This window comes from Salmo trutta, chromosome 20 (assembly GCF_901001165.1).
Source record: "Salmo trutta chromosome 20, fSalTru1.1, whole genome shotgun sequence".
NCBI lineage: Eukaryota > Metazoa > Chordata > Actinopteri > Salmoniformes > Salmonidae > Salmo > Salmo trutta.
The window spans coordinates 18,221,953-18,234,835 of NC_042976.1; the positions used below are offsets into that span (position 1 = coordinate 18,221,953).

Here is a 12,883-nt window from a genome sequence, read left to right on the forward strand (position 1 = left end):
CCTATTTAAATACCTCTCACACCCTACAGTAACCTGTGGATCATGAGAGAACCTTCATAAATCAGCAGAACGTTAATAACCTATTTATTGTCCTGTAATACTTCACTCATAACACATCCATAAAGACCCTATATTGCATGACGCTGTACCTACTATAAAGTCAGACATTTTTGGCCATGCATAACACATACATAAAGGATTAATGATGTAAACACACATGTATTAACACTTGGGGAATTATCACTAACAGCTAAAACAAATAAACATTAAAGACATGTTTAACCCTTGTGATGTCTTCAGGGTCAAAAATGACCCCCCACTATGTTTAACAGCAGAGAAAACCCCCAAAATGATATTTATTCAACTTTAAATTTTCTGACTTTTCCTAAAGTGACCTCAACATTAGAAAAAGTGAAACATCGCCTTTGTTCATATTTCCATGAAAGCTGTACACCACCAGGGTACAAAGACTGTCTTAGAGTCATTTTTGACCTGGCAGTTATAAAATAATTTACACACCACAAACACTACAAAGACACATGCACACACACACACACACACACACACACACACACAATGAGAAATAAGATTATGCGTGCTACTGATTGAACTCAGCCAGCAGCTATTGAAGAGGAAGTTCACTATGGTTGGCACAGTTAGAAAGAACAAGCCTGAGCTCCCCCTGCACTCCTCACAACAAGGGGGAGAGAGGCCTTCTCATCATAGTTTGCCTTCACCCCCACCATCACTTTAGTTTCTTACCTCCCAAAGAGGAACAAGAATGTGGTCCTCCTGAGCACACTGCACAAAACATTGGAGATCAGTGATCGTGAGGACAGGAAGCCAGCCATCATCCTGGACTACAACCACAACAAAAGAGGCGTGGACAACCTGGACAAGGGGATTGGAACTTACAGCTGCAGGAGGATAACTTCCCGTTGGCCCCTGGCCATCTTCCATATATGGAACAAGATCAACCCTACCTGGATGCCTGATAAGTGAAACAAGAGGAGGGTGTTCCTGGAGAAGCTGGGAAAGGCACTTGTAACCCCACACATTCAAAGAAGGGAGCGCCTCCCCCGCACAGCAGCCTCTGCAACGCTTGTGAAAGCTATTCAGGGGGCTGAATCTTGAATCAACCTGAGGCTGCAGCTGGGGCAGGCAAGAGTAAGAGATTCTGCCCCCCAAAGAAGGACTGTAAAACAAATACTATGTGCTGCACATGTGAGAAATACATCTGTAAAGTCCATGCACACACACTTGCATACTGTCCTACATGTGCTAATTAGAGTTGATTGATTTATGTTCTTCATGTTTTTGTTTTGTATCTATTATCTTATTCTTATTTATTGTTGTTGTTTATACACCTTGTGGGTGGGGGCAATGGTTAAAAAAATGGGAGAAGAATAGTATTTTGTAGTTGAATTCCTCATTGTACAGTTTATAAGAATATATCACTATGTTTAAATTTAAAAATGTTATTGTTTCCCTTCAATAAAATTGATTCAAAACTACTTTCTGCACATTTCTGCTAATTTCTTACGCTATACAAGTGCTATCTCTTGCTAAAAAATCATGTTTACACCTATGCAGTACCTTTAGCAATAATAATAATTAACCTCTACTTTAGTAAATAAAACAATTACTCTAAATTGGGAGATGGGAAGCTCCTTTCGATTCATTTTATTATATTCCTCTTTCATTTGCAAAAATCATGACGTGACTATGAGACGTGACTGTATCTAGGGGGATTTTTATTTAGCTGAGCCTGCAAGCTAGCTAAATTGAATTTGCTTGCTAGCTAACTAGCTAGTGATTGCTGTAAATTCACAGAAATTATTTGAAAAGCAAGGTAGCTATGTAATCTAACTCAACACTTAACTACTACAAATGTATATAAATTACAATAAATGTATTATTAACTTACTCATTTTTTTGCTGTCCAATGGGACCACAGGTGGGCATTTGATTTAGGAACTCATCAAATGTGCTCTTACTGCATTACAGAAACGCTGCTAACCAAACTCAATGCAGGGCATGCACACTGAATTACAAGGCAACTACACCCAAAACTGAAAGTTTTGTAGATTTTTCCCAGAACTCAAAAGTCATCCCCTGATGTGGGTTAATTAAGCATTGTTGCGTACATAGAAAATCTAATTTCTTCTATTAAAAAAGTGGGAAAAACCCACTACCCTCGAACCCACTACCCTGGTGTTTTCAATGCTCTACCATGACAAGGTTATAAATGCTTTGTGAAGCCTCAATTGAATATGAATTATAAAGCCTTTTTTAAGTGTTGCTTGTGCCACCATTAATAACGCACATACGGTTATAGACGATTTGTGACAAATTCATGTGGTGTTTATGAAGGCTTTATGAAGCCTTTATAAGCTGCACGTCATTTTAAAGTGATGGCATGGATGCTCTGTGATTGCCCTGTGATGTGATGTAGTACAAAATTAGGTGATGTGTCTTGCTGCCTTCACAACCTTTCTCTCTGTAATCTGTTCAGTGTTTTTGAACAAGGTCAGGGATGGTGGGTTGTGGTTTACTTTGCTAAACAGAATGTAGACACAGGCATGTACATGTGATGGCTATAACCACACATACATATGCACTAACGCACACAAGCACATATACACACACATATATATATATATATATATATATATATATATTGAAGCAATATCTCAAGACAGCAGTCAGGAAGTCAAAGCTTGGTCGCCAATGGGTCTTCCAAATGGACAATGACCCCAAGCATACTTCCAAAGTTTTGGCAAAATGGCTTAAGGACAACAAAGTCAAGGTATTGGAGTGGCCATCACAAAGCCCTTACCTCAATCTTATAGAAATTTGTGGGCAGAACCGATAAAGTGTGTGCGAGCAAGGAGGCCTCTACTATTATTGTGACATTTCACATTCCTAAAATAAAGTGGTGATCCTAACTGACTTAAAACAGGGAATTTTTACTAGGATTAAAAGTCAGGAATTGTGAAAAACTGTGTTTAAATGTTTTTGGCCAAGGTGTATGTAAACTTCCGACTTCAACTGTACAGTGCTTTCGGAAAGTATTCAGACCGCTTGAAATGTTCCACATTTTGTTACATTACAGCCTATTCTAAAATGGATTAAATAAAAAAAATCCTCATCAATCTACATACAATATCCTATAAGTTTTGCAAAAAATGTTAATAAAAACTGAAATACCTTATTTACATAAGTATTCAGACCCTTGAGCTCAGGTGTATCCTATTTCTATTGATCATCCTTGAGATGTTTCTTCAACTTGATTGGAGTCCACCTGTGGTAAATTCAATTGACTGGACATGATTTGCAAAGACACACACCTGTCTATATAAGGTTCCACAGTTGACATTGCATGTCAGAGCAAAAACCAAGCCATGAGGTCGAAGGAATTATTTGTAGAGCTCCGAGATAGGATTGTGTTGAGGCACAGATCTGGGGAAGAGTACCCAAAACTTTCTGCAGCATTGAAGGTCCCCAAGAACACAGTGCCTCCATCATTCTTAAATGAAAGAGGTTTGGAACCACCAAGACTCTTCCTAGAGCTGGCCTCCCGGCCAAACTGAGCAATCAGGGGAGAAGGACCTTGGTCGTCAGGGAGGTGACCAATAACCCAATGGTCACTCTGACAGAGCTCCAGAGTTATTCTGTGGAGGAAATCCTTCCAGAAGAACAACCATCTCTGCAGCACTCCACCAATCAGGCCTTTATGGTAGAGTGGCCAGACAAAAGCCACTCCTTAGTAAAAGGCACATGACAGCGCGCTTGGCGTTAGCCAAAAGGCACCTAAAGACTCTCAGACAATGAGAAACAAGATTATCTGGTCTGATGAAACCAAGATTGAACTCTTTTGCCTGAATGCCAAGCGTCACATCTGGAGGAAACCTGGCACCATCCCTACGGTGAAGCATGGTGGTGGCAGCATCATGCTGTGGGGGTGTTTTTCAGTTGCAGGGACTGGGAGACTAGTCAGGATCGAGGCAAAGATGAACGGAGCAAAGTACAGAGAGATCCTTGATGAAAACCTGCTCCAGCATGCTCAGGTTCACCTTCCAACAGGACAACAACCCTAAGCACACAGCCAAGTCAACGCAGAAGTGGCTTCGGGAAAGGTCTCTGAATGTCCTTGAGTGGCCCAGCCAGAGCTTGGACTTGAACCCGATCGAACATCTCTGGAGAGACCTGAAAATAATTAAATAAAATGTGATTTGATTTGATTTGAATTGAAAATAGCTGTGCAGGACGCTCCTCCTCCAACCTGACAGAGCTTGAGAAGATCTGCAGAGAAGAATGGGAGGATCTCCCCAGATACAGGTGTCCCAAGCTTGTAGCGTCATACCCAAGAAGACTTGAGGCTGTTATTGCTGCCAAAGGTGCTCCAGGAAAGTACTGAGTAAAGGGTCTGAATACTTATGTAAATGCGATTCTTTTTTTAATCTTATATAAATTAGCAAACATTTCTAAAAAACGTTTTGTACTTTGTCAATATGGGTTATTATGTTTAGATTGATGAGGGGAAAAAAACTATGTAATTAATTTTAGAATAAAGCTGTAATGTAACAAAATCTGAAAAAAAGTAAGGGGTCTGAATACTTCCCGAAGGCACTGTATAACTTCAGTAGCTAACTGTACATTTCCAGCAGTTTGTTACTTTGTGAGTATATGCCCACTGAAAAAATCTATTGTGGCTATATTGTGTATACCGGCATATAGCCCCCACTACACCACTGTGCACAAGTCATTTCACATCTTTGCTTTCCTTCTATCCCCTACAGAATATCAAGCCACAACATCATCAGTGACCTTAACGTAGGTGTGAAGAGGCACTCACTTAAACCTGAGGTCATGCATTCTCTCTTTTCTCTCTTCTGAAAGAGTCCATCTGAGGTTAATGATAACCGTTTGGGTTGCAAAATAATTTAGCTTGATGATGTGGGAAAAAGTGAAAAAATGAGTTAGAGACTAGATGCTGAATACTAGGAAGAGAGATGGCCTTGTGGTTTTGTGATACAATTCTCAATGTTTTCATTTTTACATGGTTTTCAGGGACAGTAGTTCCTATATATCAGCGATAATTCTAGTTTCTTTAAACTTTTGCTGTGAGTGAAGTTATCTTCTCCCAGACTATTTTGAGCGAGCGCGAGTGAGAGAGAAAGATAAAGAGAGAGAGAGAGAGAGAGAGAGAGATGTGAGGGTGGTTGGGGGCTTGTAACGGTTTCCCCTCCACTTCAAACACCACCATGAACAGTGGAAACTTCCCCTACACTAACATCACTCTCAGGGTGGGTGTCTACTGTCAGACTCCTACACATCAAAATCAAGGATCTCCTGTGAAAAATAAAGACTGAGGTTAACATTTTCCAGCAGGGCAAATGTTATCTTGCAGCAAAAAAAAGAAAATCAACCAAAAAAAGTGTGAAATCTTCAATTTTGGAATCATACGCTTCTCTCATCTGAATCATTTTTTGTTCTATTTTGATATATGTAAATTTTATATATATTACATTTTATATATGTTTCTGACAGTTTAATATCCTACTTTCCAACTAAATGTTTCTGAAATAATAATCCAAAACATATTTTAATTAATACAAATGTTCAGGACACAATCGATATATCACACTGCATTACACATTTTATATGCACATGCGATTGGTAACTGAGTAATTCCTTAATTTTAATTCATGTTATGTATTATATTAATCCATATAGTTAATAAACATTGAGAAGCATATATAAGCATTTATAATGGCTTAAATATGTATATTTATTAGGGGATTCATTATGCTAATTTCTTCATATCTAAAGTTCTGTTTAATATAATCGAAATGTTGAAAATGTATTTTATTGGGTTATGTATATATTTGCTGTGACAAAAGTGTGTCATTATGGCTAAAGGTTCTTCACATGACCTTATTTTCATTACCAGTAAGTAAGGTGTCATATCACATCTTGAGTCTTTTTGGTCATCAAATCTAAAGAGTGAAACATCTAACCACTTATTGGAAGTGACTAAGATGACCTAAAGTTTTCATCTGTGACACAAGAACAACACAAAACATGAAAACATATTTTGAATGTCAGATCTCTCTCACGTTTCTTTTTTAGTTAATTTTCACTGTGATTGTACAGCAGCTTTTAGAGCATGCATTGACAACCGTACCTCTTGAATGATCTCCTGAAGTACTGTGCTGTACTTCAGGAGATCATTTCAGACAAGTCTCCTCTTTGCCACAGGAGGGAGCAGAAGAGGAGAATAATGAATCTACAGTACAATGCAGAGCTTCTTGCTTATTTCACTTCTGACAAGAAATTATTAGAATAGATAACCAATAAGATATATCATGTATTTGTGTTTGTTTCCATGCTTTTAATGAATTCGAACTCTTAGGCAATGTCCTAAGAGCACATCAAAAATATGTGCAAACAATTGGTCTCCCATAATAATAATTATTAGTAGTATTAATAGTAATAATAATGTGTTTATAATATGTGTTCATGTATGTATCTTTTATATTTTTATTCATACTTAATTGCCCATTGCTTAGTAATACAATTAATATTTGTATGACTGCTGTATCTACCGTAGCCTAATTAATAAGCACTATTAGCTTTATTATTATTATGATCCTTTTATCATTTATTATCATCCTATTTTATCCTATTCAATCATTGTTTTCACCATTTACTCAAAATAAAAATGAATTAATGTTATTTTAAGCTTTTTGTCAATGTGTTAAATACAAAAGCAACAGGCTGTGAAGTACTGTAATCGATTGCCGAGCACCTACAGCACAGACAGCCAGAGAGAGAGATCAGTTTCTCTGTGTTAGACCAGGTTCCCAGAACAGACACTCCGCGGCTCGTCTGCTGTGCTTTCGAAGATGGAGGAAGTATCGGGGGATTAACTGTTGTTGCCTGCGGAACTTCTGTATTACATTACATTGTATTCCAAGCAAGACATTCCAATGGGTGAACATGTGTAGTTCTTACCTCACAGCATAGGTGATGGGATTATTTAATCTCCTGCTATTATAAGGTAACGAAATAAAGAAAACAAATAGCGATGATTATATATTTATTTAGCCTACAAGGATGACAGTTTGTCTGCTATGATGATGATCTAAAATATGTCCGTGGATAAACGCTCAACATCCGACCATTGATCCAGATTCCAGACAATGCAGATCGTGCTGCAATCTACACAGCCACGGAATTCAGCGAGACAGGTGCATCTCACTAATAAAAATCAGACGGCTCTGGACTGCACAATGATCGGATACCTGTTGATGCAGCAGTGGGGGCTTCTGCAAAGTCTTTTTATGGCATGATTCGAAATGCTTTTAACCCAAACTGCAGTGTCAAGAGAGATAATCTCGTATTTTATGTAATTTAATTAGGCTATAGAGACAGAATGGGCACAGTAGTTGAGGATACGTTCTGTCTGTTGAAATATATTTCTACCTGCATCTGCATGTTAATGACAGGTTACTATGAGACAGCATGGACTATCAGTCTGTCATATCTCTCTTGGACTGCCCACTGACACACTCACTCTTAGACCTCATCCAATACCTTTTGAATAACGATGTTTATCCGATTCCTTAGAATCCGTCGGCCAAAAATAGGCTGCTCCCTACTCCTTTTATTTGGCTAATTCCATAGGAACCGGTGGATCCAGTTATATTATACACTTTCTTTCTTTCTTTCTTTCTTTGTTCCTTTTTTCCTTTCATTTAGTCTAAAAGCAAGTTAAATCTTCCCCGACCTCATTGTTGCTGTAATAAATACAAAATCCAGTAATACACAGTCTATAACTGTTGAAGTGTCCATATTTTGGCTTATCAAGCTGTACTTCATAGAATATTATAGGATACATACTGTACATAAAGGGAAGGTGCGTGCGGGCTGAGGTGAAAAAGTTGACGGGCTAGTTCAGCACAGAGGAAGTAACTACCAACGCTACTTATTGAGGAGTGTGCTGCCATGTTCCTAAACTTTATTCAGTTTGTATGCAGGACAGGACCGTGGTATATTCAACTGAAGTATTTCTTTTTGGTACCCAACTTTTTAAAAAGAGGAGAGTAGACCCTACATTATTAATTGTCTATCAAATACATATTAGACAACTGGGGATTTTAATTTGTATTTTAGAACGAGGTGCGACTTCGACTGACGAAGATCACTGACTTGCACAGGGGAGACACCGAAAGGTAGTATTCAATTGAACATTTTGTCAATTTATCAAGTCTGGTTATCGGAACCATACAAATTATTATGCATTTGAAATTATTAGGCTACCATTCCTACGCGAATACTTTGCGTAGTAACTACGTAATACATTTATAATAACTTAACAGCATTGTTTTTACCTAGTCGCAATAGATTAACTTTTAACTTCAAAGGTCCTCATTCTGCTTACTCTTTCTAAGAGATTGATCGATATATTGACAGGGCTACCCATTCGATTGCTCAAGTCATACAATAACAGGTGGCGGCTGATTCTGTCAATATATGGCTTGATTTCGATCATGTAATGAAAATAATCAACCCATATATTGTTTTAAACTGAAGGGAGATCTTGGGCTGTCAGATAAGCCAACACACGTGCACGACTGAGCGTCTAGAGACAGGTGTCCACAGCGGAGGCGCGGATTGTTGGTGCAAATTCTTATGGGCTTTCCGTTTATTGCTGACGAAGCATTTATAGTCTCAATTGTCAAACGTATAAAAATAAAATATATTGACTGAATGTAATAACTTGTATACTTAGGCTGCTAAGCGCTCTAAAGTTTAGAGTATAAACAACTATTTTGTATTTATTTATTTATTTGAATAGCCTAGTCTAACACATATGACTTTTAATTCAGCATATCATTTTTACTATTCTTCCATAGAACATACTCTTAAAAAACAGACATATCATCTCTCCTAGTCTTATGTAAAAAATTATTTGCATTGTAATTGGATTCCCAATTATTGAAGTGCCAATTATGAAGGAAAATGTAGCCTAAGTGCATGCCATCTTTTATTGACTTGTTATAAATATGTATTATGTGATTATTATTGTATGTAGAGAAAAGTGACCATCATACACAAGACATTTGCCAAAATGTTGACATCTGTATGCTAGTTCACAGTATAAAATATTTCACTTGGTCTGTCCTCAAGATTGGGCCTTAATGTGGTTTTATTTTTACACCTGAAATATGAGTATATTGTCCTCTTGTGAGTCATACAGTGCCCTACAAAAGTATTCATACCCCTTGACTTATTCAGCATTTTGATGTGTTACAGCCATAATTCAAAATGGATTACCTAGAGTTTTTTGTTCTCACCCATCTAGAAACAATACTCCACAATAGCAAACTGAAAACATGTTTTTAGGAATTTTTGCACATTTATTGAAAATTAAATACAAAAATATTTCATTTATATAACTATTCACATCCCTCAGTCAATACATGTTAGAATCACCTTTGGAAGTGATTACAGCTGTGAGTATTTCAGGGTAAGTCTCTACGAGCTTTGCATACCTGGATTGTACAGTATTTGCTCATTGCTAGAAAGCTCGACTGAGGGACCTTACAGATGATTGTATGTGTTAGATGAGGTAGTCATTAAAAAATATATGTTAAGCACTATTATTGCACACAGAGTGAGTCCATGCAACTTATTATGTGACTTTTAAGCACGTTTTTACTCCTGAAGTTATTTGTGATTGCCATCACAGTTGGATTGGATACATATTGACTCAAGACATTTCAGCTTTTCATTTTTCATACATTTGTAAAAATGTCAAAGAACATTATTTCACATTAAAATTATGGGCTATTGTATGTAGGCCAGTGACCAAAAAATGTAATTTAATACATTTTAAATTCAGGCTGTAACATAATAAAATGTCGGAAAAGTCACGGGGTGTGAATACTTTCTGAAGGTACAACTCTTATTTAATGTCAGGTGACCTGACCAGACATAACAAGAACATCTAGGAAAGCAGAGAGAGGGAACTTGGAACTGATAGGTTTATTACCCTGACTGTCCAATTTAGCAGTGACATTTGACTGAAGAAAAAGACATTCAGTATATCAGAAGTTCAGGATTATTACACACACACACACACACACACACACACACACACACACACACGCTCTCTCATGTCTATTCGTGTCTATTCGAGACACACACACACGCACACACACACACACACACACACACACGCACAATGAACATACACTGACACTTACAAAACATTAGGAATACCTTCCTAATAATGAATTGCACCCTATTCTGCCCTTAGAACAGTCTCAATTGATCGGGCATGGACTCTACAAGGTAACACAAGCGTTCCACAGGGATGCTGGCCCATGTTGACTTCAATGCTTCCCACAGTTGTGTCAAGTTGGCTGGACATCCTTTGGGTGGTGGACCATTCTTGATACACACGGAAACTGTTGAGTGTGAAAAACCCAGCAGCGTTGCAGTTCTTGACACACTCAAACTGGTGCACCTGGCACCTACAACCATACCCCGTTCAAAGGCACTTAAATATTTTGTCTTGCCCATTCACCCCCTGAATGGCAAACATACACAATCCATCTCAATTGTCTCAAGGCTTAAAAATCTCATCCCCTTCATCTACACTGATTGAAATGGATTTAACAAGTGACATCAATAAAGTATCATAGCTTTCACCTGGATTCACCTGGTCAGTATATGTAATGGAAACAGCAGGTGTTCCTAATGTTTTGTACACTGAGTGTAATTATCTTGTGTATTAAACATCAATAGTATACAATCTCACCTGAACCACAACAGATAATACATGTCTACAAAATGTCACCCTGATCTCAGATATGAGGTTGGCCAGTGGTGGTTTGCACCTTATTACTGTTCTCTCAGGCATATTTCAGTTGAGTTTAAGGCCTTTTTTTCAGAGGGTCTGAAACTACTAGAACTGGAAACATTTGTGTTCTGACTCTATGTACATTTATAACCCATAATATAGTTTTAGCTTGATATATTTGTTACTTCTCTAAGCGCAACTTTCTATGAACCACTGCATTCTATTCAGAGGCTAAAACTTTACAATCCACCAGCACTTCAGCAGCATTTTGGGAAGTTGAACCATAGAGTTTTATGTTGCAAGGATGCTAGATTAAAGTATTTCGGAACCTCGAAAGCCAAAACTAAAACACGTGCATCTTTGTCTTCATATTTATCTCTGTATAATGTTTGTACATTCTCAAATGTTATCAGTAATACATTTTATTTATTTATTTTCACTCAACTTTCATTGTAATATATTTGTTAAATATTAATCATGCCTGTTTCAAAAGCAATGTATCCTCTAATTCAACATTTCTAAATATTTATAATCATTCATAATGGCTCATTCATTAAATCTATTACAAAGTGTTACCTAAAATAATGTACAAATAAATCACTCCAACCAAACAGTATAATCTGTTTATTCCATTAGGATTTAGAAGAGGTTAGAAGGAGAGTAAGCACTGTGGTACAGCTGGAGTGCTCTAACTTACTGTTTCTTTTTGATACCTACAGCTCTCCCCCAACTATGGAAACAGAGGCAACTGATGTATACTCTGCAAGTAGGTCAACTCTTCAATCATGCTCTAACCAAAATAATATTGACATAGAACTCTTAAAAGTCTTTAAAAGGTTTGTGACATCGTGTTTTAAGTTGTGGATGCTGGATGGGTCTCTTATTCGCCATTTTATATTTTTTAAATGTTGTTTTATCTTTTTAATCAATTTTCCACATTATGAGGCCATTTTGTCATCATTTTGGTTATAATCCAACTGGACCTAATATTTAGTCCAGTCTCCTCTTTCATTTTTGGTTGTTTCTGAGAGTTATTGATTCCTAAAGTGGTTTTATGCTAAAGCAATCAGACATTTGAGAATGTCATGATGTTGTGATGTTTTGCACAGCTGAGTTATGGTCAAAGGTATGGGGCAAGGCTGAGGCCACACTATTCTTTAACAAATACAGTTGACTCTCATACAGATATGGAAGTGTACGCAAGGATAGGTGAACGTGTTCCACACAGCTGAGATGAGGAAGTCATTCTGCTTTACTAATCCGATAAGAGGAGAGAGACACGAGCTGCATGTGTTCTGATCCTGTTAAAGGCCCAACTACTTCTTGGCTCCCCTAGAGATGTCTTATCAGTAGGGTGGTGCTGTACCAGGCACAGTGGTACTTCCCTCCTCTTTCTCCCCTCCACAGATTCCCTCTGATAGAACACACTGATCATCTGGAGTTTGACAACTCCTTGTTGCAGGTGTTGAAAATAGTTTTGGGATGAGTGGAACAAAATATGGTATAATGAGTATATAGTGTGAAGGAAAAAGTAGGATGGAGTAGGATATAGCCATTGTAGTGCCCTCTGTTTCAATTCATGTTTGAAGCATACTGCCATATCTCCTCTAAATTGTTAAAGGCAAGCTGATGAATGAGACCTCTGTCTCTTACAGTGTGGAGGAATGGTCTGGAGGTTGATGGTTTGACTGGAAAAACCAGATCCTTGTTCCTGCCTGTGTGGAAATAGGGAAATAATCCTGCACAGTTCCAAACCTCTTGTTCAAAGTTTATGTCATTCCATTATCTGTGGCTTATTGAAGTGCTCCCCACTTGTAAAGTACAGTATATATTTAACCAGCCAACCAGATGTTGATGATCATTTGATGCAACACGTTCTCAACTCACTTCATAAAACGGCCTACAGAAGCCAACATGTTTATCATGTCTTGTTCTCTCTTTGCCATTTTCATAAATTGTATTTTCCTTTTGGCCACGCTGCCTACACATGGAAAAATCTATATCTGA

At 37.7% G+C, this 12,883-nt stretch overlaps 1 protein-coding gene across 5 annotated transcripts in view; it reads left to right on the plus strand.

Annotated features, from left to right (window-relative positions):
* The first annotated feature begins 6,767 nt into the window (after nt 1–6,767).
* The window catches only part of LOC115155635 (zinc finger protein Helios), a 28,229-nt gene continuing 22,113 nt past the window's right edge, over nt 6,768–12,883 (plus strand). Inside the window, exons 1-3 of one of the 5 annotated variants that reach the window (XM_029702445.1) lie at nt 6,768–7,066; nt 8,182–8,240; nt 11,596–11,642. In XM_029702445.1, coding sequence (XP_029558305.1) covers nt 11,609–11,642 — 34 coding nt within the window. In that variant the 5' untranslated portion in view covers nt 6,768–7,066; nt 8,182–8,240; nt 11,596–11,608. Of the gene's footprint in view, nt 7,067–7,089; nt 7,257–7,290; nt 8,241–11,595; nt 11,643–12,883 lie in introns of those variants that run through there. The other 4 variants (XM_029702446.1, XM_029702447.1, XM_029702448.1 and 1 more) reach the window with 4 other exon arrangements.